The sequence below is a fragment of the Peromyscus californicus genome, unplaced genomic scaffold (genome assembly GCF_007827085.1).
Source record: "Peromyscus californicus insignis strain IS unplaced genomic scaffold, ASM782708v3 Scaffold_2__1_contigs__length_46816999, whole genome shotgun sequence".
NCBI lineage: Eukaryota > Metazoa > Chordata > Mammalia > Rodentia > Cricetidae > Peromyscus > Peromyscus californicus.
In genome coordinates this window covers 8,565,799-8,589,267 of record NW_026294540.1, presented here as the reverse complement: position 1 = coordinate 8,589,267, position 23,469 = coordinate 8,565,799, and the positions used below count along the sequence as shown (strand labels likewise).

General features: G+C 51.7%; 1 protein-coding gene across 2 annotated transcripts in view; it reads left to right on the top strand.

The window, feature by feature from the left end:
- Rnft2 (ring finger protein, transmembrane 2) overlaps window positions 1–23,469 on the top strand; it is a 59,892-nt gene that overhangs the window by 15,083 nt on the left and 21,340 nt on the right. For both annotated transcript variants that reach the window (XM_052755175.1, XM_052755176.1), the window contains exon 7: window positions 4,365–4,518. In XM_052755175.1, coding sequence (XP_052611135.1) covers window positions 4,365–4,518 — 154 coding nt within the window. The remainder of the gene's footprint in view (window positions 1–4,364; window positions 4,519–23,469) is intronic.

The following is a 23,469-nucleotide window of genomic DNA, read 5'->3' as shown; positions in this document are numbered from 1 at the left end:
TCGGGGGAGGAGATTTCCCATTACTCCTCTTTTACTACAGTTGGAAAAAAAAATCCATGTGTCCCAGCATCTCTTCCTGAGGGGGTGGATGTTTTGACAGCAACAGTTTGTTAAGGATAAAGAGTGGTGCTGTGGGCGGAGTGACTATCGCTTCGGCGTCGTAGAAAAAGTGGAAATCTTAGGTTAGGAGAATCTCACCAGAATGTTCTCACGGCAGGATGATGGTCAGAAGGGTTTCTGTGGGGGGAGGGGGAGGGTTAGACTCTGGACAGGGTGGAAACTCAAGGTGGGCTCTCAGATTGGGGTCCATGGCCCCCTCGCTGTGAAAACATGCCTGTGGCAGCTGGGGCAAAAGTGGGGAGGGGCGCTTCAGAGCAGTCTTGGGAGTCCGTCTAAGCATCAGTACTGTCACACCCTGCACCGGTCCCAGGGTCCAGGGTCCGTGGTCCTGCATGCTAAGATCCTGCTGAAGGGCAGAGGAGGCGGGGTTTCCCAGCAGCTGGGACCAGTTTTCCACTCATGCCATTTTCTAGGCATCACCATGCTCCTGAATGCTAAGGTCCTGCTGAAACGCAGAGGAGGTGGGGTTTCCTGGCAGCTGGGACCAGTTTCCCATTCATGCTGTTTTCTAGCCACCATCATGTTCTCGGATGCAGACTCGGTGCCTCCATCAGACCAGGGCAGAGCCAAACTGTCAGCACAGGAGGCCAGCAGGGAGGGCAACAGAAAAGACACAGGGCCAAGACCTTGTCCGCTCTGGTGCCACCAGTCTCCAGTTGTATATGAGTGGTTCCCGCAGCCACAAAGCCTGTTGTTTCCCGGTACTGTAATGGTGTCCCTGAGGCCGGGGCACTTCGTTTTTGCAACCAGATCTCAAGATGTAGCTGGGGATGACCTTGAACTCTCAGCCTGGCCTACATAGCAAGTCACTCAAAACATAAAAATAGGGGCTTGTGAGCTGGCTCAATGGTTAGAGCTTCCTGCCCCTGTAGAGGACCCAGGCTCAGTCCCCAGCATGCATACCAGGCAGACTGCAGCTCTAGTTCCAGGAGATCCCATGCTCTGTGGCCTCTGTGAGCACTTGCATGCAGGTATTGCACATGAACTCCTGCAGAGGCACCCATACATACGCATAAACAAATCTTCAAGATAATAGTAGAAAAATACCAATATCCCTCTTACTCCTCCTAGTATTTTATATGTAATCACTGCTGTTCTTGGTGGTGCCCAAAGGACAAACTTGTAATAAAGTAACAGGAAATGCATTAACGAGCAAAGACAGTTTGAGAGATGAGTGAACTTGGGGTTTGGCCGTGGGGAAACACTTTCGTATTGCCGCCCGAACCAACCACCGCCACCACCACCACCACTACCAAAAGCGAAGAAGAAGAGCCATCCAGACGGAGGGGGGCACATACCTGTCATCCCCAAACTAGGGTGGCTGAAGCCGAAGGGCAGGATGATGGTAAGTTCAAAGCCAGCCTGAGCTACATAGGAAGACCATGTCTCAGCAGCAAGGTCTACCTGAGGTGGAGGTCAGCCAGTGAGGTCAGTGCCTCAGACTTGTCCCTGGAGGCCAGGAACGGCCACTGAAGCTGGACCGAGAAGTCCCACAGGGACAGGGCTGTGATTGTGGAAGGGCACTGAAGTCAGCATTAGGAGCTACCAGCATGGACTCTTAGGGTGCTAGAGTGCCGGCCTTACTCCACACCGCTGGACTCTCAGGGTGCTAGAGTGCGGGCCTTCCTCCACACCCCTGGGTTCTCAGGATGCTGTAGTATGGGCCTTCCTCCACACCCCTGGGTTCTCAGGATGCTGGAGTATGGGCCTTACTCCACACCCCTGGGTTCTCAGGATGCTAGAGTGCGGGCCTTACTCCACACCCCTGGACTCTCAGGATGCTAGAGTACGGGCCTTACTCCACACCCCTGGGGATTTAGAAAACATCTCTCCATGTTCACTATGAGTTTCCCAGTAATGGAGGAAGCAGGTAGAAGCCTTGCTGACCCCTTGCCCAGAGCCTCTAGCCCAGCAAGAAGAGCAAAGAGAAGCCAGTGCCCACCAGCCTGGCTCCGATCCTAGTGCCATACTCTAGCTGAGGCAGCATGAGCAGGTGACTCCACCTCTCTGTGCCGAGGCACCCTCAGCTTGGATGGGATAAGCTTTATACCTGCTTCCTCCTCCCTAGAAGCTTTGGGGAAGATGGGATGAGTTGAGCTGAACAAAGTAAACAGTGCAGGGTTGGAATGGCAGAAGGAGCCAAGATGTTTTCACTGCTGTTCAAATTGTGAATGGGATGTTGGAGCGCAGAGCCAACGTGTGGGCCGTGGACCGGGACCAGTTTGGGAACTATCTGTTGTCTGCCTGCAGTGAGACAAGTAGAGCAACTGAGCGAGAAATTCGCAATGCAGAGTCCTAGACAGCACGTTGTGTCTGCAGCGTGCTTGACTGGGAACAGGTGAAATGGGTCTGCAACGTGCCCACTCCTGCGCAGGTGAAATGGGTCTGCAACGTGCCCACTCCTGCGCAGGTGAAATGGGTTGGCGTCCTTCCTCATCACGGGTGCAGTAGGTTTGCAGCTTATAGGATCGTGTACAGGCAAATGAAATTGGGGCCTGCCTGGCACAGACAGATGCGATGGCTGACATGGTGTCTGGGCATGCACAGGTGCCCCGGGTTTGCACCCTGAGGAGCTCCACTGTGCAGCACGGATTGATTAACAGCATTCCCTGCAGCCAGGTGGCCTGGCTGCAGTTCCACCCCTGTCCCTTGCTGTTAACTTTTCAGCCGACCTATGCAGATCTCGTCTGCTGGACCTGGGATCTGAGGACCTGAAAGAATGGGGCGGACTACAGTCTAATGCTGTAGACAGCCTCACCTCATTTTCAGTGGACTTTTATGTAGGAATGTAACAATGATCCAAGGAAGGTTGTCCGAGTCCAGAAAAACATGTAAATAACATCAGTGAGCACTTGCTAAATATCAACAGAGCAGCCCTTTCCCAGAACTTTCTCAGGACAGACAATTTAAACACGAGTGTCTGGCACATACTCTAGACTATATCTGGGGAAGCATGAAAGCCAGGCAGAGGCCATATCCAGATTCAGGGCACACTGTGGACAGCAAGCACTCAGCACATCCTTTCTATACTGTGTTCTGACATCCAACAAGAATAAACGTCTCATCAATTGAATGTAAATGTTTGTCCCAGGAGGCACGAAATCATGTCCAAGAACAATCCAGGGAACAAAACACACCTGAGGTAAAAGGCCCTCTGCCTTTTTTCCTGGAGCCTCTCTCGCGGTTCCAAAAGGCATTGTTCACCATGGGTCATTCTTTTAACTGTGTTCAGACACTTGCCAGTTGCATGACTCAACCATGTGCCTCAGTTTCCTTACCTGAAAAATGGGGGTAGATGACAGTACAGGCCTCAAGGGTTCTGTTACCACTGTCACCACAGCACGGCAGGGTCTGTAGCACCTCTGTGATCATCCAGGCCTGGCAGCTAGGCTAGGGGGAAAGGAATGAGCCCTGATTTGCTGATGGCACTGAGTTAACTTGATGAGCTTAGATGTGAATGCAGGTCTCTCTGGTTCTGAATGTCCTTGTACAGTCGGTTATCTTGTGACATTAAGCTTCAGCCGTCATCTCTGAAGTGGAGCTAAGCCATGCTCACTACAGAGCCCCTTATGGTGGTAGGGTTAATGAGATCCATGAAGGAAGGACCTTAGCGTAGGGCACAGGGCTTTCCTCTCTGTGCCTCCTCTCTTCCCTCCTTTCTATGAAGACTTTTGGATATGTAAAACTAAAGGGGAGGGGGACAAGATGGGGAGGGGGCAGGATGGGGAGGGGGCACTCAGTAGGCAAAACACAAGGACCCATGCTTGATTTCCAGAACCCTAGCACCGAGGAGGTGGAGGCAGGGGCACCCCCCTGGGGCTCGTTAGCCAGCCAGCCTAACCTGGTTGCTGAGTTCCAGGTCAGGGAATGATCCTGTGTCAACAAAAAGGAAAAGAACCAAGGTGGCTAGGCTTCTGAGGAACACATGAAGTTGACCTCTGACCTCCACACACATGCAGGTGCTCATCTGCACATACATATGCACCTGAACACACATGAATACATACAACAGAATGCAAACGGAGGGGACCTTTATGATGCTCCAGGCTGATACTGTCATTTAATCCTCAAGGGAACTAAGGCTCGGACAGACTGAGAGTCCCATCTAAGGTCACAGGGCCGATCAGTAGTAGATGAAGAAGCAGGTGGGACACCAAGGTCGGTGTGCTTTCTGGCGGTGATATTTGTGAGGTCCCCTCGTGAGGGAAAGCTGGTAGGAACTGATTCTCTGAACACTCCTCCAGCCTCATATTCCTGAAGCCCAACCTGGAGACACTGGATTTCTTTGACCTGCTATGGATCGTGGGGATCGCGGACTTTGTACTGAAGTACATCACCATCGCCCTCAAGTGCCTCATTGTGGCCCTGCCTAAAATCATCCTGGCCGTCAAGTCCAAGGTAAGCGCTGGCTGCTGCCACCCAAGGCCCTAGTCACTGAACCAGCCTGGGGTTCCAGGCACCTCCCAGAGGAGGAGAAAACTGAAGCAGAGCTAATGCAATGCCCGCCTTCTGCCCACCATGATATCTCTGCATCTGCACCCCTCAGTACGATTCCTTCAAAGCTTTCCTTGATAGAGGTTTCATCTGATTTTACCTGAGGGAGGGAAGCAGAGCCTGTCCATATGCCTGGGTCCTGCATCTCTCAGAAATGGGTGATAGAGCATTTGACTCTGTATATTCCACAAACTCTTTCTGTAAATGTGACTGATTCTCAGAGGGGAAAGGGCTCTGTAATCGATTAGTAATGCCTGCCGTGGGCAAAGGCGGGAAGTGGGAGCACTGATGCTTTGCAGTGCGCAGCAAGGGAAATGCTTCAGGGTGGAGAGTTCTCGAGGAATGGCCTTTAGAACTCAGAGGACTGCCACTGTCCCTCACGCCGAGGACAACAGGTTGAACTGGCCCTCAGTCTTGAGTGACAACTGACCCAACTCACTAGGGGTCAATCTTTGAGCAGCGTCCTTCCTCTGTCCACCATGCAGTGACTTGGGTGAACCCCAGCTCTAAGACGTTGAGGTTTTCTTGGATGAGGCCATATCTCTGTGCCCTAAAACAAGGCCAGGAAGCATCAAGACAGAGAGACAGGGAAGTCAGGAGAGGAGCAGCCACTACGCATAAAGGAGCCCTGAGCCACCTCTGCAGACTTGCCCAGACCATAACCGTGGCCTGTCTAGTGCATGCCATGGTCCTATAGGCACCATGAACTTCACCCCAAAAAACCAGCATGGCCAGTGGATAGGCACAAGGGCTTCAACCTCAGGCACATTGGTGTCTGGATCCAGCTAGATTCCTCCCTGTCTGTGTGACGCTGGGCAGATAACAGAGCCTCTCTGAGCTCCTCACCTGTCCACCGCTGGAAATCATGCCTTCCGTGAAGAGGGCTGACCTTGCGGAAACGAGAAAGTGCTTTGCCTGAGCCCGGTGCATAGGAGACTGCACACGGAGTCCTTTGTGGCACAAGTTGATTGTCCTCCATCCAAAATGCTTGGATCACAGCTTGTTGTTTTTCAGTTCTTAGACTATCTGCATATTCACAATGAGGTATGTTGGGAATGTGATCTGGGCATAAACGTGGAACTCACCTGTCTCGCCCACATGGCGAGAAGGTGGCGTCAGACAGTGTTGTTGGCACACCTGCCTCCCATTGCAGTGTGTCAAGGGAGGTCAGGGTGGAATTTTCCCCTTGTGTGTGTCTTCAGGTTTGAGCTCAAACAATTGCAGATTTCCGGGCCTTTGGGATGTTGTAGTTTTGGGTTGAGGTGCTCCACCTGCACCAATATGACTTAATGACACCTAATCCAGGGGCTTTTCCTGATGTTGCGGAGTCCTGGCCAGGTGCCTGTTTCTCAGACTTCGTGTTCACTGTTTGATGGCGTTGTGCTCACCCAGGGTTTGGAGGCTCCTACTTCCTGTCTCCTCCAAGCTCTAGTAGGCCTAATTAATGAGTGAGAATTCAAGAGTTATATTGTCTGCCTCATGGAGGCCGTATGCCTCGAGCAGGAATAGCTTGCAGCCATCAGCTGCTTGGACAAAGTAGGCCACTTCGTACAGAAATACAGGCCTCGGCCAGCCACCTGCAGGCACAGGGCATTTCACCTTTGTGACCCTCCTCTTGTCCCACAGCCAAGCATGGAGCCCAGCAGGGCAGGCTGGGGCTGAGGCTGGCAGACACAGCTGTGCCCCCTCCCTCCGCTCACCGGAGCACCTGTCCCTGCTGGAGCCTCCTGGCTCTACATAGTCTGCAGGGTCAGCCTGGAAGGTGGGAGAGCCGGAGTCCCGACCAGAGCTTGTGGTTGGTGCTGAATGACTCCTGGGAACAGACTGTCAGTAGAGATCATTTTTCCTGCCCATTCTGGCTGCTATCAGGAGTGACAACCAAATCAAGTTGTGAACTTGATTTCACCATGACTATCACCACTTCTTATATCTGTGGTGACTGTGACACTGGGTAGCTTGGTGACTTGCCCAGGACTATAGTCAGAAGCTGAAGAGCAGTCAGGACTGTTCCTGTGACTTCCAGGTAACTGAGCATGGAAGTCACCCCCAAGACTGAGCGCTATGGCTCTCTACTGTGGGTGGGCAAAGACACTGTGCCCACATGACACCAGAGGCAGGAGGGCCTCCCAGCAGCTGGCTCCTGGTCCGTCATGTGTGGTGACACATTAGTTGTGTCCTCTGTCATGTGCCCTGTCCTCTTGGAATTCTCATGTTCTTGTCCCTGGGAGAGAGGTCTGGTCTGTCAAGTTCCCCTTTTGGATCAGCTCCCATATAGCTTAGGGGATGGCCAGTGAGTGAGTTTCATGCTGGGCACATGCTCCCCCTCCCCCTCCCCCCTCCGCGCCACCCCCCCCCCATCCATGCGGGTGCCAGTGAGGGAAGTCTGGACTATGGTCACTTGAGGAAGGCTTTCCCAGCACAGGTGTGGCGGAGACAAACAATGGGCGGGGTTTCTGGAATGGGCTGGGGACCTCCTCCAAGCCTGGGCGTCTTCTAGCTGCTCTGGATCTCTGATCATGGCCCTCCATGAGACCATGGCTTATGTTCACAACCTGGGAATGACCTTGAACACTGTACCTTGCTTCTTCCCGGCAGCCATCGACTTCTGTCTATTTTGTATCTTAATTGACTCTAAAGTTGAGCCTCCTAAGGTTTCACTGCTGCACCCTAAACTCTGCTGCCATGAAACCGAAGTGGCCTCTCTCACTCTTTCCTCTCTGACCTCCTTGTTCTGTTCCTTGTGATCAGAGCGGTCTCTTCAGACAACCCATGTGATGGCTCATCTCATCACTTCTCTTTGCTTCCCTACATCTAAAACTCTCTGTCCCTAGAAGGGAGTGAATGCATCTAGCTTCTTTGTTGTTGGACCATAGCATCTCTATGCATTCAGAAATATGTGGTGTATGCATGTGTGCATGCATGTATGCGTGTGTGTGTGTGTGTGTGTGTGTGTTAGAATGGGGAAATGGATGCATATGTAGATATATGTGGATGGATGAATTAGATGAATGGGAGTGTAGTAGGTGGATGGATTGTTCATGGTAGGCAAGTGTATGACTGAGAGGAAAGGAAAGATGAATGAATGGATGATGGATTAATGAATGGATAGATGGATGAAGGGGCAGATGAGAAGTTGGATAGGAGGATGGGCAGAAGGAAGGATGAGTGTGTACACGAATTTCTAAACAGTCTTATTAAATAAGAAACACAGAGCCAAATACAGGGGTGAAAGCCGTAGAGATCAGAGCAATAGCCGCCAACTAGCCTTAGCTCACCATGTCACCGTAGCTTCCCAAGCAAACCAAATCCCGCTTCTTCCTGTCTAACCTGCGCCTTTATTGCCTTGCTGTTCTGCCTTCTCATTGGCTCTTAACCCAGCCACCTCATTTCCTCGTCACTGCCTGTCTGTACAGACCTCCAGGTCTCTATGGTTGGTCCTGGGATTAAAGGCATGTGTCACCACGCTTGGCTGTGTCCTTGAACACACAGAGGCTCTGCCTGCCATGTGATTGGATTAAGGGCGTGTGCTACCACTGCCTGACTTCTGTTCATGGCTGGCTATGACCTCTGATCTCCAGGCAAACTTTATTTATTAACAGACAAATGAAATATCACATTTCAGCACAAATGAAATATCACCACATGAGTGGGTGGGTGGGTGGATGGAAAGAATGGTGGATGAGCTGGTTGGATGGACAGGTGGATGAGAAGGTGGACAGAAGGAAGGAAGGAAGGATAGATGGATGGGTAGATGTATGATGGACGGCTAAGAAGATAGATGGAAGGATGAATGGATGGAGGATCTAGCCAGCCATCTTCTCACTTCCTCTACTCATTGACAGCAAAGCCGGGATTCCATCCTCAGCTCGATTTTCTTAGGTGTGCAGATGTCCAAGCAAGGCAGTCATGAAAACAGAAATGCACAAACAAAGTAATGTTCCCTCTGTGCCATAAAAGGCTGTGGGAACTCTAGAAGGGACTCTGGAGGACCAGGCAACTGTAGCTGGAGTTTTCCTGCCTGGCCCACAGTCAGGATAAATCTCTCTCACCTGCCAGTCCCACAGCCCCTCAGACCCGACCAAGTAAACACAGAGACTTATATTGGTTACAAACTGTATGGCTGTGGCAGGCTTCTTGCTAACTGTTCTTATATCTTAAATTAATCCATTTCCATTAATCTATACCTTGCCACATGGCTCGTGGCTTACCGGCATCTTCACATGGGGCTTGTCATGGTGGCGGCTGGCAGTGTCTCTCCCACTCAGCTTCCTGTTCTCTCAATTCTCCTCTCTGTTAGTCCCGCCTATACTTCCTGCCTGGCCACTGGCCAATCAGTGATTTATTCATTGACCAATCAGCAACACACTTGACATACAGACCATCCCACAGCAGCCAACAGTCATGATGGCCGAGCACTACCAAGTGATCACCAGGAGCCAGGCATGGCATCCAGCAAGCTGTTTGTTCAAGATCTCTACAGAGAGGCTGCTGGGGTGGGCTGAGGTGAAGGCACGGGGGCATCTCAGGCAAACAGTGGACAAAGCCCTTCCCTGTGGCAGTTAGAGTCTCCCAACACATTGTCGTCTTTGGTCTCATCCGCCCTCAGGGAGGAGACGCTCTGACCTCTCGTCACACGGAATGAACTAAGTCACGTGGCAAAGACTGCAGACCTCGTGGTGACCACAGGCCAGCCACAGAAGAGGGGGTGTGGCTCGGCCCTTCGCTCAGCAGTCTTTGCTCACAGACGCCTCATAAGGCAAGGGCAGTTAGTTGTCTTGGACTTTTAAAATATTTTATTTGAGGTAAAATTCACATAAAGTTAACTATTAATCATTTAAAAGGGTGTCATTAATTCTGTGACATACATACGGTGGTGACAGTGCAGCCAGCATTTCTGTGTAGTTCCAGAACACTGGTATCACCCCAGAAGGAAGCCTGCTTTCACTAAGCAGTCAGCCCAGGCTCCTCCCGCCAGCCCTGGGCAACCGCTAATCTGCCTTCCGTCTGTGGATTTGCCCACTCTGTACAGTTCCTGCATACAGAATCACGTCGTAGCTGTTAACCATCATTCATGTCTTCAATTTCGTCTGCATTTAGCACGGGCTGGCACAGCTCACTCACCTGGAATCGTAGCCCTCAAGAGGCAGGGGAATCGAAAGCTCAGGGCCAGCCTGGGAACAGTAAGACCTCACTCCAAAGGAACGAAAAGCAGGGTTAAGAGATGGCTCAGTGGGTAAGAGCACTTGCTATGCAGGCAGGAGGTCCTGGGTTCGCATCCTAGCACTACATGGCTGAGGTGCCTGTAACCCCAGCACTACAGAGCACAGGCAGGCAGATCCCTAAACAGCGAGTTTCCAGTTCAGTGAGAGACCCTGTCACAGACAGTAAAGGGGGAAAGCAACAAAGAGTAACTCCCAAGACCCTTCTCTGCCTTCTCTGGCTGAGAACCCCACACTCATATTAGTGCATTACACACACACACACACACACACACACACACACACACACACACACACTCAAGCACGCACGCATGCACATGCACACACACAAGAAAACACATCACCACCACACTGTAGCATGGCTCAGCTTTCGTTTCTTTCCGTGACTGGTTCCCTGGGATAGACCAACATTCATTTAGCCTTTGCCCTTTGAGGGACTTTGGGGTTTTTCCCAACTTCTGGCCAGTGTGAATAATGCCACTTGGAACCTTTCGTGTGTCGGAATGCAAATACGGTTTTTCTGAACAAATTTAGTTTCCTAGATTTGGTTAGTGAGCTCTTCTGGGCTAGTTAAGAGTCAGGTCCATGGATACAAAACCCCTGTCTGCCCCACATCGAAGATAGAGTGTCTTCCCTCTCCTTCACACGGCACTGCTTTGGGCCAGGGGGTGGATGTGGGCCCTGACACCCTTCCCCATACCTCTGAGGTGTGGTGACAGTTATTAATGCCTCCCTGGCAACTGTCCAGCTACTTCCTTGATGATTATTATTTTATTCGGAGAGATTAATGTACCAGGTCAGAGCGTAATCCAGCCTGTAACAAGTGATGTGAATGGCCCTCCCAAGATAAATTGCAGGCTGGGAAAAGGTCCGCAGCCTCTCCTTGCCTGTCTGAGAGCTCTCGAGAATCCTCATCAATCCTTGTCTGGGAGGAAGAAAGCCACGGGTGTTCCTCTGCAGCTGGGGTGAGGCGGGTGGAGGGGAGACACATCTGTCAGGGACCCCTAATGGCCCTCAGCACAGATGCTCCTGTGCTGGCCTCCACGCCATCCACCGAGAGAGTGGCCTGGTTGAATATTGCAATTATGATATTGGAGGCCTCCCGTATTTGGTCCCGTTTGATGGCCTGACGTGAGGCTGAGTGTGCCACCTTGCCAGGGGACTTGGGGAGTGGCTTCCCTTTCTTCCTCTTCTCAATCATCCCTCTGCTGTGACCAATTCCCCAATTCCCTCGTGCCTCCTTAGCACGAGAGGGTCTGTCAGGAACCCTCACAGAGGGGCCCCTTGGTGAGTCAGGATCCCTGGGATAAAGATGGTGGCCCAAATGAGTTAAAGATGGCAGCCACTGACCCGCAGCCTCAGCTCCAAATGGTCACCCTGGCCTGGTGTCCTGAGCTGCCATTTGCTTAAGAGTTTCACTGTGTGTATCCTGGGCTAGCCTTGAATTCCTAGTCCTCCTGCCTCAGCCTCTTGAGTGCTGGGATTCTGGGTGTAAGCCACCACACCTGGCCCTGAGCGGAACCGTCATTTGTCATCATAAACCCATTTAATAGGCTGGGGTGTAAGTTGGTAGAGTGCGTGCCCACATCAAATTAATCAATTAATTAACCGCATATAATATATACAACTCATGTATCTTGGGCCCACCAGACCTGGCTCCTTCCCCACCTCTCTCCTCTCCCACCACCTAGAGCAGCTCCTTGGGGACTTTGCAGTCTCCTTCTCAGGGCCCTCACACTTCCTGTCCCCTCCATCTGCGGCAGCATCGCCCCGCGTTTCCCATGGCTGTGTCCTTCCCCGGGTTTCGTTCTCTACCTCCCTGCCCTGCCCTGTTGGCATCACGGACTCTTCCTCCTCATGTGTATCGGATTGTTTTGTCCACATCTATTGTCTACCACCCCTGCCCCACCCTCTGTCACCTCCACGAGAGTGTGAGCTTGGGTGCTTGGGAACCTCGTGTCTTGGGAGTTTCTGTCCCGAGCACAGTGTCGTTGCTATGAGTTGAGAAGACCCTTATCCTAGTCACTTGTCAGGGTTGAAGCTGGGCCAGCCTCCCCCTCCCCAGGGTCCTGTCTGGTTCCGGTTGATTGATGGTTCGAGGGCCTCTGCTTGTGAGGCTGTGCTGTACCCAGAAGCCATAAATCTGAGCAGACACCTTCCTAACCACTGTGCACCCATCACTCCTCTGCCAACACACCTGTTGTTTCTTGTCGCTCTTGTTTGGTTGGTTCTAATCTTGTATGACACTTATTTACGGGGAGGGCGCGTGCGCCTACAGTGGACACTTGGAGGTCAGAAGACAGCTTACAGGAGTCACTGTTCCCTCCCATCATGTGGGTCTCCGGGATTGGACTCATCATCAGGCTCAGCGGTAAGCACTGTTACCCACTAAACCATCTGTCCAGCCCTTGTTTCTGGCACTTGGAGACAGGGTCCCACTGTGTAGTCTAGGTTAGTCCTCCTGTGTGAGTTCTGAGACCACAGACATCAGTCCTCACGCCCATTGGTCCCCTCCTGCCCCTAATTAAGAGGCTGAAGTAGCCTAAATTGACTTGACACCGTCTGTCCCACCCACTAGTCCACACAGGCTTTCTTTTTATTAAAAGGAATGCCTCTTGGCCCAGGATTCTAGAGCTGTGCCGGCCCCGTGTGATGGATACAGGGCACCTGTGCTCCGTACATGTGAAGTAGCTGAAATTCGAGACGTACCTCTCCTGTACCAGCCACCTTAGCTCAGGGGTCACATGCAGCTTACCGCTGTGCAGCCAACACAGGACAGAGTGTGTCCAGGGCTGAGGCCGGAGCTCAGGGGCAGAGAGCTTGTCCGGTGTGTGTGATACTCTGAGTTCTACCCCTACCACCATTGTCAAAACGTCTACTGGGTGGTATCATTCTAGAACACTCTTAGGATAGGGTTTAATTCAACATCCCACTAATCTGGTAAATTAATTTTTCATTATGAGATAGCCATGAGCCTGTGGGGACAAGTGATGTGTTCGGGGGTGTCTAGTTGACAGGGTGGACTTGTCATGGTTAATACTGATTTTCATCTTGATAGGATCTAAAATCACCCAAGAGACAAACTTGTGGGTGTAACCAAGCTTTTTTTCTGTCCTGCCAACCAGCTCCCAAATAATGACACGGAGACTTCTCATTAATTATGGAAGCTTGGCCTTTAGCTTAGGCTTGTCCCACTAGCTCTTATAACTTAATTCAGCCCGTTTCTATTCATCTACATTTTGCCTCGGGGCTTTTTTTCCTTCTGTGCGTCCTGTTTTCCTACTTCTTCCATGTCTGTTTGGCTGGCCGGCCCCTGGTGTCTCCCTGGCATCCCCTTCTGTCTCTGTTGAGCCTAGATTCCTCCTCCTGCTTCTTTCTCTGCCCAGAAGCCCCACCTACACCTCCTGCCTAGCTATTGGCTGTTCAGCTTTTTATTAGACCAATCAGGTGCCTTAGGCAGGCAAGGTAAACAAATGTGATACATCTTTACATAGTTAAACTAATATTCTACAGCATGTGGATGTATCTGTGCAGGAGTTTCTGGACTGGGTTCATTGAGGTGTGAAGACCCACTCTGAATGTGGGGAGCTCCATCTGTGGGCTGGGGTCCTGGATGGAGTAGGGAGGGGAGAGAGAGAGAGGGCACTGAGTTCCAGCACTCACCTCTCTCCTTCCTAACCACAGATGCAATGTGGCCGGCTCCTTCAAGTCCCTATAGCCATGACTTCCCTGCCACAGTGGACTACATCTTCAAACTCGTGAACCAAAATAACACTTCTTTCCTTAAGGTAATTCCTCGCAGGTATTGGTCACAGCACCTATGAAGGTGATCCCTGCATCTGCGTAGCTGCCAGGGGTCACTCTGCTCGTTTCTCTGATGGAGACACATAAGAACAGACAGTTGTCTTTAGAACTCTGCAGCCCACTTGTCAAGGGAAGCCACACCACACGGCAGATGCCACCGAGGCCTTGAGTCATCAAAGCTGAGCTTCAATCCTGACACCCTCGTTTAGTGTTGGGGACCTTGGCTATTCACCCAGTGCTCAGCTCCCTCCTCCCAGTGGGAACGTTTATTGTACACTGAAGACAGAGAGCCAGGTGTCTATGATGCCGCCACGTGACAGCAGAACAGAACAGGGTGAGCTTGAGCGGGGTGAACAAGGGATCTGCCAATCTGACCGCTCCAAGGGACCCACCGCCAGGTGACCCGCTGTCCCCCTGAGGGTCAGGGAGGAGAAAGCTGCCTCCAGCAGCTATCCAGCCCCATTTACCAATGCTGCTAAAACTATGAAAAAATGGCTCAGGTGTTTGCTTATGTCGCTAGGTCAGCCCCTACCACAGCAGCCTGAAATGTGTCCCTCGGAACGAATATATTGAAGTCCTAACCCGTATGACCTCAGTATGTGGGTGTATTTGCACTTTTAATGTTTAAGATTCTACTTATTCATTTAGTGTGTGTGTGTATGCATATGCCACAGCACACATGTCGGTGGCCCGAGGACAGCTTGCAGGGGTCTGTTTTCTCCATCTATGTGCGGTCCTGGGGATTGAACTCAGCACTTGAGACCTGATCTCAGGTGCCTTTACCCACCGAGCGAGCCCTCTCACCGCCCCGGGGATAGAGTCTTTGAAGAGGAGATGGAGTTATAAGGAGAGGTGTTCATTGCTGTTCTTACTGCTGAGACAGAGCACCTGACTGAGACAGCCTAAGAGAGGAAGGCTGGATTCTGCCTGTGGGTCAGGGTATAGAGTCCATGGTGGAGAAGGCATGTGGCAGGAGCTGCCCTTCCCTGTGGCAGAGGAGCTTGAGGTGACTGGTTACATGATGTAGGCATTAAGGAAACAAAGAGAGAGTGGAGCCACACCCCACCTCAAGCCCCACCCCACGTTCCAGTCTTTGTGGGGAACAGCACCTTCAGATGGGGACTAAATGTTTCAATGCACAGTAGCAAGGTGGATATTTTGAGTTCAGCTATAGCAAGAGGTCACGGGGAAGGCCCTGACCCAGTGTGACCATTATTAGTATCTTATATCAAAAGGAAATTGGGGTGTAGATGGTTGCAGAGGTATCAGTAAGAAGATACCTTCCAAAGGATCCAGCCCTCCAGACACTAGCCTTGGCCTTCCAGCTTCCAGCACTGTGAGGAACCGATTTCTGCTCTTGAGCTGGGCTTGGTGGTGCACGCCTTTGATCTAGGCACTCAGGAGGCAGAGGCAGAGGAGCTCTGAGTTTGAGGCCAGCCTCGTCTATATAGCGAGTTCTTCACCAGCCAGGGCTACAGAGTGAGATCCTGTCTCTAAAAAGAGAGGTTCTGGTCTTGAAGCCAGCCACTCTGTGACTCTTTGTCACAGGAACCCAGACAGAAACATACCCTGCAGACCAGCCTTCCTAGGACCCTTTGCTCCTTGAAGAAGATTTTTTTTTGTATCTGTCTGGATACCTGCCTTTTACCACCATAACATTATTTTGTTAAAAATAATAGACTCACAGAGTTCAAAGGTCAAAGCACCTAAACAGTGTGTCTGTATTTATGCACACATATGTATGCAAACCTACACAGCCACACTTGCACGCTCTTACACATACACACTTGTGTGTATCCCTTCCTGCTCTAGACACCCAGTTCCTCCTCCTGGAAGTTAAAATCTCATCCTTGAGTATTTTTACAGCCGCTGTGTACATGGAGAAGCAATGGTGGGTGGGTCTTCTTCCAGATCACCCTGCTTTCACTCTGCTTTTCTTTTTTTTTTTAATTAATTTTATCTATTTATGTATTGTTATTTTAGGTCTGGGTACTCTGTCTGCATGTATGCCTACATGCCAGAAGAGGGTCAGCTCCCATTATAGATGGTTGTGAGCCACCATGTGGTTGCTGGGAATTGAACTCAGGACCTCCGGAAGAGCAATCAGTGCTCTTAACCCCTCAGCCATCTCTCCAGCCCCTACCTTGCTTTTCTTAGCTCCCCATCCCATTGACCCTGGAGATGGCTCCAGCTGAACACACACAGGAAACAACCTGGCCGTTGAAAGGTGGGGCCCAGAGGCTGTGCATTTCCTGTCAGAGTGTCCTTCTGCCGTTTACCAGCTGCTTGGCCTCTCCTGCCTTCATTGCCATAGCTGTAAAATGGGGTCATAACAGAAGCCCCTGCTAGTCACTTTCAGTAGCTACCCAGGAAATGGCCACTCATGTAGCAGCGTCAAAGACAGCCATCAGGGCTGAGGGAGGTGGCTCAGTTAGGAAAGTACCTGCTTTGCAAGTGTGAGGATCTGAGTTCTGATCCCTGGCACCCAGGTCAAAGCTGGACGTGGCGGTGCACACCTGTGTCCCCACACAGCCTTGGGGAAGGGCACACAGCACAGGCAGACCCCTAGAGCTCATCCAGTCCAGTCTGGGCAATTGGTGAGTGTTCAGTGAGAGACTCTGTCTCCAAACATAAGGGGGAGAGCAGCTGGGAAGACACCCAGCACGGACTTCTGGTGTCTGCTTACACACATGCCCACACACCCACACCACAAACATACACACACTCCCACAAGTGTGCATGACCTCAGCTCTGCTGGAAACCAGCAGGAAATCTACACCCTTAGGCTCTGCCTCCAACCCCAAGTCATAAACCTCAGAGGTGTGCCCTGCTGTCAGGACCATAGCAAGCACTCTGGCTGATCTGAACATATACCATTGGCCAATATACTCCTTTTCAGTGTTGTGTAATATTCCCAGGGCTAATTGACCCAATAGATTCTCTCTCCAGAGAAATGGGGCTGGTAGCATGCTTGTGCTTTGAGAGGTTTATGTCAAGGAATGAGCTCAGTGGTGGCCCGGTGAGCATGTCTGAAATCTGCAGGATAGCTGGAAGCCTGGTCAGGGGTGACGCTGTAGCCATAGACAAAAGTCTCTCCTTCCACCAGGACAGGCCATCTCTTGCTCATATGGCTTTTCCTTTGGGTTAAATGAGACACACCCACGTGATAGACAGTTTTGGCTGCTTCCTGGCTTGAGGTGTCAACCACATCTGCATCTCACAGTGACACCTAGGAAAGGACTGCAGAAGTAGACACTGTGGCCTCGTTAGCAAAGAGGAAGCAAGATGACAGCCTCAAGGCTGAGGCCATCCTTGCTTGAGGCAGGGAAAGCATCAAGAAGCACAAATGGAGTGGGCACGCCTCATCCCAGCAAGAGGGTCTCCGGTTCAAGGCCACCCTGGGCTTAAACATGCAAAAAACACTTTAATTATTATTTTTATTTCTCTGTGTGTGCATTTGTGTGTGTGTGTGTGTGTGTGTGTGTGTGTGTGTGTGTGTGTGTGTGTGTGAAATCAGAGGACAACCTCTGTTATTGCTCACGTACCATCTGGCCTCCTTTTCTTAAAATAATTTTATTTTACGTGCATTGGTGTGAGGGTGTCAGATTCCCTGGAACTGGAGTTACAGACAATTGTGAGCCACCATGTGGTTGCTGGGAATTGAACTCAGGTCCTCTGGAAGAGCAGCCAGTGCTCTTAACTGCTGAGCCATCTCTCCAGCTCCCAACATTTTTTTTTTGAGATAAGATCTCTCATTGGCCTGGAGCTCAACACCTCGGCTAGGTGGGCTGGCCAGTGAACCTCAGGGGTCTGCATGTCTCTGTCTCCCACCTGGTATTCACTGGGATTATGAGTGCTTGGCCTCAAAGCCTGGCTGTTTACATGGACACCGAGGTAAGACCTTTACCAACTGAGACATCTCCCCAGCCCCACAAATAACAACAAAATCCTTTCAGAAAAAAGGATCAGCTGTTCATTACACCTGGGGTTGCTGAGGTAGGAGGTTTGGTGTGAGTTGAAGACAAGTCTAGGTTACATAATGAGATCCTGCCTCAAAAAACTAGCCGTAGGAAAAAAGACAGAAAATGCAGAAAGTGCCCATTCCAGTCAACAGCATTGAATTTGTTGAAAAGCACCTCATTTTTGTCCTTGGATCTGTGGCTGGGAAGCACTGTGTTATGGGATCATGTGATTTCCTCTTAATCCCACATTCCCAAGGAGAGAGTGCCACCACTATGATGTCAGGGCCTTCAAGCGGGCGTCTGGATTCTTCACGCTCTCATCTTTATTATCATCATTGTGACATTAATTTTGTGTGTGCGGACATGTACTTGCCGTGGCATGTGTGTGGACATGTACTTGCCGTGGCATGTGTGCGGACATGCACTTGCCGTGGCATGTGTGTGGACATGTACTTGCCGTGGCATGTGTGTGGACATGCACTTGCCGTGGCATGTGTGTGGAAGTCAGGAGGATTTGCGGACATCACCTCTTTCTCGTGGGTCCCTGGGATAGAACGCAGGCCATCAGGCTTGGCTGCAAGCACCTTGGCTGACTGAGCTCTCTCGCCTGCTGATGCTCCCGCCTTAGGGGTTTTGCATTTGCGTCCCTGTGTATTCTCCCAAATTAGCTCCTGTCCTTTTTGCTTAGACCACATTGGTTTCTGCTCAGCCGTACACACAGACCAGTGGGCTGCCCCGGGAGTGTCATGTTGTAGCCAGGTGCTGTTGAACCTAAAGCCATGTGGGAAGTCTTCTGTTGAAAGAAGGGGACAAGGGACATGAAGAGACACTAATCTCTGCCCTAGGACCCTTTACTTCATTTCAGAGGAGCCATCCCAGCAGCATGTATTGACTTATCTAGGGTCACACAGCATTCTGTGATAGAAAAACAGTGTAACACACTGGGCCTTTCAGATGGGGAGGGGCATGCCCTTGAGGATCTATGAGATTAGTACAATAATAAATATCATATGTTAGTCCAGTGTAAACATGGGGAGTAGCTGATGTGTCTGCTCCCGTCTTAGGGGCGCCATCTATGTGAGTTTATTCCACACTGTCTTTGTCACTGTTCTGTTGTGTGAGGAGACACCATGACCAAAGCAACTCTTACAAAAGGAAGCATTTAATTGGCAGCTTGCTTGTGGTTTTAGAGGGTTAGTCCATGATCACGTCATCATGGTGGGAAGCAGGCAGGCATAGTGCTAGAGCAGTAGCTGAGAGCTTTACATCTTGATCCACAGGCAGGAGACAGAGACAGAGACAAAGACAGGGACACTTGGGGCTTGGTCTGGACTTTTGAAACCTCAAAGCCCACCCCCAGTGACACACATCCTCCAACAAGGCCACACCTCCTAATCCTTCCCAAGCAGTTGCACAACCTGGGGACCAAGTATTCAAACCTATGTGCCTATGGAGGCCATTCTCAGTCAAACCACTGCACATTCCCATAACACCTTGTGAGGCAGATAGTCTCGGATGCTCCACCTGGCAGACAGGGATACTGACACACAGATAAGGTAACCGGCTTACTGAGGGCTAGCAAGTGATGGGTCAGACACTTGAACCCTGTGTCTTTAGTTTCAGAATGCAGGGTTTCAACATGCTGTCAAACACACACGCATGCAAGCGTACATGCATACGTGTACCCGTGCACATGCACACGTCCCAGTCCCACATTCCTGCCAACCTGTCACAGGGCAATGGCAACTGCCACCACTCCGCACAGTGGGGCATAGTCATAACAGCCCCCCCCCCCCGTCAACCAGGCCCCACGCCCTCCTTCAGGCCTCTCAGACTCCTAGCCTCAGCCCTCGGCTACCTAGCACCCCCTCTTCTGTCTCCAGGGCTTGAGCCTCAATTTTGTTTGTTTTTGTTTTATTTTGTCCCTCTCCCTGCCTCTTCCTTCTGTCCCCCAGGAGACTCTCAAAGGCTCCAGCCAACCACCAAGGGAGACAGCAGGGACAGGGCACAGTGGACACCTGGGAGTTCTCACACCTCGGCCTACACCAGTGTACGGGGGGAGAGGGGGTTACATTATTTATCTATTTACGCCGTCCTGCCCTGCTCCACACCCCCCAAGCTGTTGTTTCCCACTGGGGAAGATGAAAAACAGCCTCAGACAACGGCAGACAAGACAGACCACATGGCCCCCGCGGTTTAATTTCCTTTAATTCATTTTATATTGAACCAAATGATACTGTTTGTTTTTAATGGCAAACACTCAGCACGGAGGAGGAGCGGCCGGACTCCTAGGGGAGAGTCAGGAACACAGCTGCTGCTGCTGAAATCCTGGCTCTTTCTGCCCCCTAGCCCCCCATCACGTACCCCACCCCCACCCCATCTTCTTTGGAGATAGGTTTCCAGGTTGAAAGATGACACCCTTCGCCAGCTTGGATGGCGGCTGTCCAGAGGGGAGGCCTGGCTATGCCCCAACTGCATCACCCGTGGTCCTAGGGTGGCCCCACTGGAGAGACGACTAGGTATCCGGACCAGGCCGCTGTGGCCGTTCTTAGTGGTCCTTCTTGCTTATCGCTGGCAAGCAGGACCCACCCAGTGCCCTGTCCCAAGGAGTGGACAGGACACATGGAACTGGGCACAATCTAAGTGCATGCCTTAACTCCAGAGCCTGAGGCTGCGTCATAAGGAAATCTATGGTCCCCCAGGAACAAAAGTGGGGCAAAGGAAAACCTCCTCCTACATCCAGGCCAACTCTCTGGTGCCCACCCTTCTGTGGCCTGGGCAGGGTCTGGTGCCTCTTGGAGGCCTTCTGTGACCCTGATTCTTTAAGATCCTTTTTTGCTGAGATGGGCCTTAGATGGCGGCTGTTCTTACAAGTGAAGAGAACTGAAACTCTGAAGGAGCCCCTGGGCAAGGAGGCAGAGGGCTTTGGCCTATTCATGGTCTTGGTGAGGCTGAACCAAAATGATAGATGCCCCAAGAGGTCATCCCACAGGCCTCCCCATGCTGCAGAGGTGGCTCTGTGCCTGCTCTCTTGTCCACATGCATAGACTCAGAGCCTGGAAAGGAAATCAGGCTAGTTGTGGGTCATGTGACTCACCCCAGGCCTGATCCTTCTGTTAAGACTGGATTCTACCCTCTAGCCAACTGGTCGCTGTGATGGAGAAGGACCCCTCAGAATCAGGACTTCCAAGCTCAGAGCTCCCAGAGCAGCAGGGAGCAGGCAGGAAAGCAGGTGGCCCCTAAACTGCCACCCTCAAGGCCTCCCTAGTCTTACCCTGCTGCCAAGGCTAGCATTGGACCCATGGCAGGCCTCCTGCCTCAGCCTCCCAAATGCTAGGATTACAGGTGTATGCCACCATTGAGAAATGAGTGGGGCTAAGCTGGGGTGTAAAGCTAGAAGGGCCTGCCACAGAGAGGAACAAACAGCCATAGCACTGAGGTGGTTTTCCAGATTACGGTAAAAGGTCTCAGTCCCAACAGTGATGTCTGCCAGGCTCTCACTACACACAGGGATATTCACAGTGGCCAGTGGCCGGGAAAGGCTGCTCATGAATCTGTACTTAGGACAAGACAGGGAGGCTGAGTGCTGGGTTCCCAAAATCAACTGTATCCTCCCATGCCTCCCACATTGTGGGTACCGGGCGGCAACTTCCCAGTGGCCTGCTGGAAGGAGCCATGTGCCCTTCCAGCTAAATGACAGCAGCTTGTGTGCAGGGCATGGCCCTCATCCCATTTTTCCTAGCAACCCTCCTCCTCCCTGTTGCAAGAAAGGGAGTCAGAGCTAAGGCTGGCCCAGGAGCCCGCTGGTGTCAGCCTCCACTTTCTTGCCTGTTCATGAAGACTCTAAGTGTATAGGAAAGAGCTGGGCTCTAAGCTAGGCTTGGTGGCTCATGCCTTTAATCTCAGCAGAGGCAGGTGAGTCTCAGAGTTCAAGGTCAGTGTCTAGATGGTGAGATCCAGGTCAGCTTGGGCTACAAAGTAAAACTCTGCGAGAGAGAGAGAGAGAGAGAGAGAGAGAGAGAGAGAGAGAGAGAGAGAGAGAGAGAGAGAGAGACAGAGACAGACAGAGAGAGACAGAGACACAGAGAGACAGACAGAGAGACAGAGACAGAGAGAGAATGCAAAAGTGTGTGCAGATTTTAAAGAAATCACATAATGCTTTGGAAACCCTCATGACACTTTCTAGGGCCATCTGTCTCCCTTCAGTTGTCCACAGGAAATCATCCCCATGTCTGCCTTTCATACATTTTCTGTCTCCATTCTTGCCAAGCTATTTATTGATCATGGATTGAGCAAGCATGGAATATACCCAGTTTTACCCCCAGCCAGAGTTGAGTTTGGATGTCAACACTGCCCACGCCAACAATTTTTTGCATTCACCTCCAAAATATTTGTCATGCACAGTATGACAGACACTGGTGTGGGTGTAGGGCCTGAATGAAAGGAGCCCAGCTGAGGAGCAGGGCTTGCCTCTTTGGCTAGGTAACCATCATTAACATAGGACTTCAGATAACAGCTCTACTCAGGGATGAAAATAAAACACTGGCGAGATGCTCAGAGGTTAAGAGCACTGGCTGCTCTTGCAGAGGACCTGGATTTGGCTCCCAGCACTCACAAGGAGGCTGACAACCAGTAACTCCGGTTTCAAGGAACTTGATCCCCTCTTCTGGCCTCCGTGTGCACCAGGCATACATGTAGTGCACATACATCATGTAGACACACACACATATGCATGCAGACACATGCAAAACACATCCAAAACCACGTCCTGGAGGCCTGGCTTGGGTCAGTGGGAAGGGCTTTGAGCTGTGACTACAAAGATCAGGTTTCTCTGCGGTGGGGTTGGCCCCGGCCTGCGAACTGGGACAACCCGGGGGGGGGGGGGGGGGAGGGCGCGTTAAGTGCGGGGCCTGCTGCCCGCCCAGCGCCACACAGCAGGTCTGAAACAGCATCGAGACCTGTCAGTCACGCTGAGAGCTCAGAACTCTTTGGGCACGGCGGCCTCACGGCGCGGGGGTGACGTCATCGGCCGGCGCCGCCCCGCGGACCTTGGGCTCTCCAGACGCCGACCGCGAGGAGCCTGTAGTGGGGAGCTCGGGAGGCCACGATGATCTCATCCACCCGGGAGAGACTGGGCCGCCGGTGACGTCATCGCAACGCCCGTTGCCAGGCAACGCTGGCCCCACCCCAGCTTCCATCAGTCCTGTGTTGTTCTCTCCTTCCCGCCTTTCCTTCTTCCCTTCTTCCTCCTCCTCCTTCCCAACTCTCCTTCTCTTGATCCTACTTCTGTCTTCATCTTCTCCCCCTCCTTCCTCCTCTCCCCTTCCTCTTCCCTCATATCTATTCTTCCCCTCTCCCCGCATCTCACTATCTTTCCTAGGCTCCTGATTCCTGTCTTCCTCACGATGTCCTGGAACACCCTGCAGAATTTAAACCCTGGCTCCTCGGCCTGTCCTGTCCGAGCCTGTTTCCTCACCTGCTAACGGTGCTAATAAGAATAGCCCCGAGGCCTCCGATCAGCCCTGGGGAGAGCATGAGGGTGCTACGTTTTCCACAGCCTCTCCTTTTCTGTCCCTTCCCTCTGGGCTCAGATGGTCCTCTCAATGGCTTAGTTAGCCCAGTGTTTTGAGCGGTCTCATCTCAGGCTTGGAATTGGTCATAACCACCCTCTCTCTCTCTCTCTCAGAGGGGCTCTGGCTGTACGGTTCCTGTTGGGATGTGCTAAGAAGGAGATTATAAAACAGGCTTGGTGGGGTACCTGTCATGCCAGCACTTGGGAAACTGAGGCGATGTGATCATGAGTTTGAAGACCTTAAACTCCAGGCCAACCTGTCCAGCCGCTCCCAGTGTCCTTTTCCACCAGGTCTCTG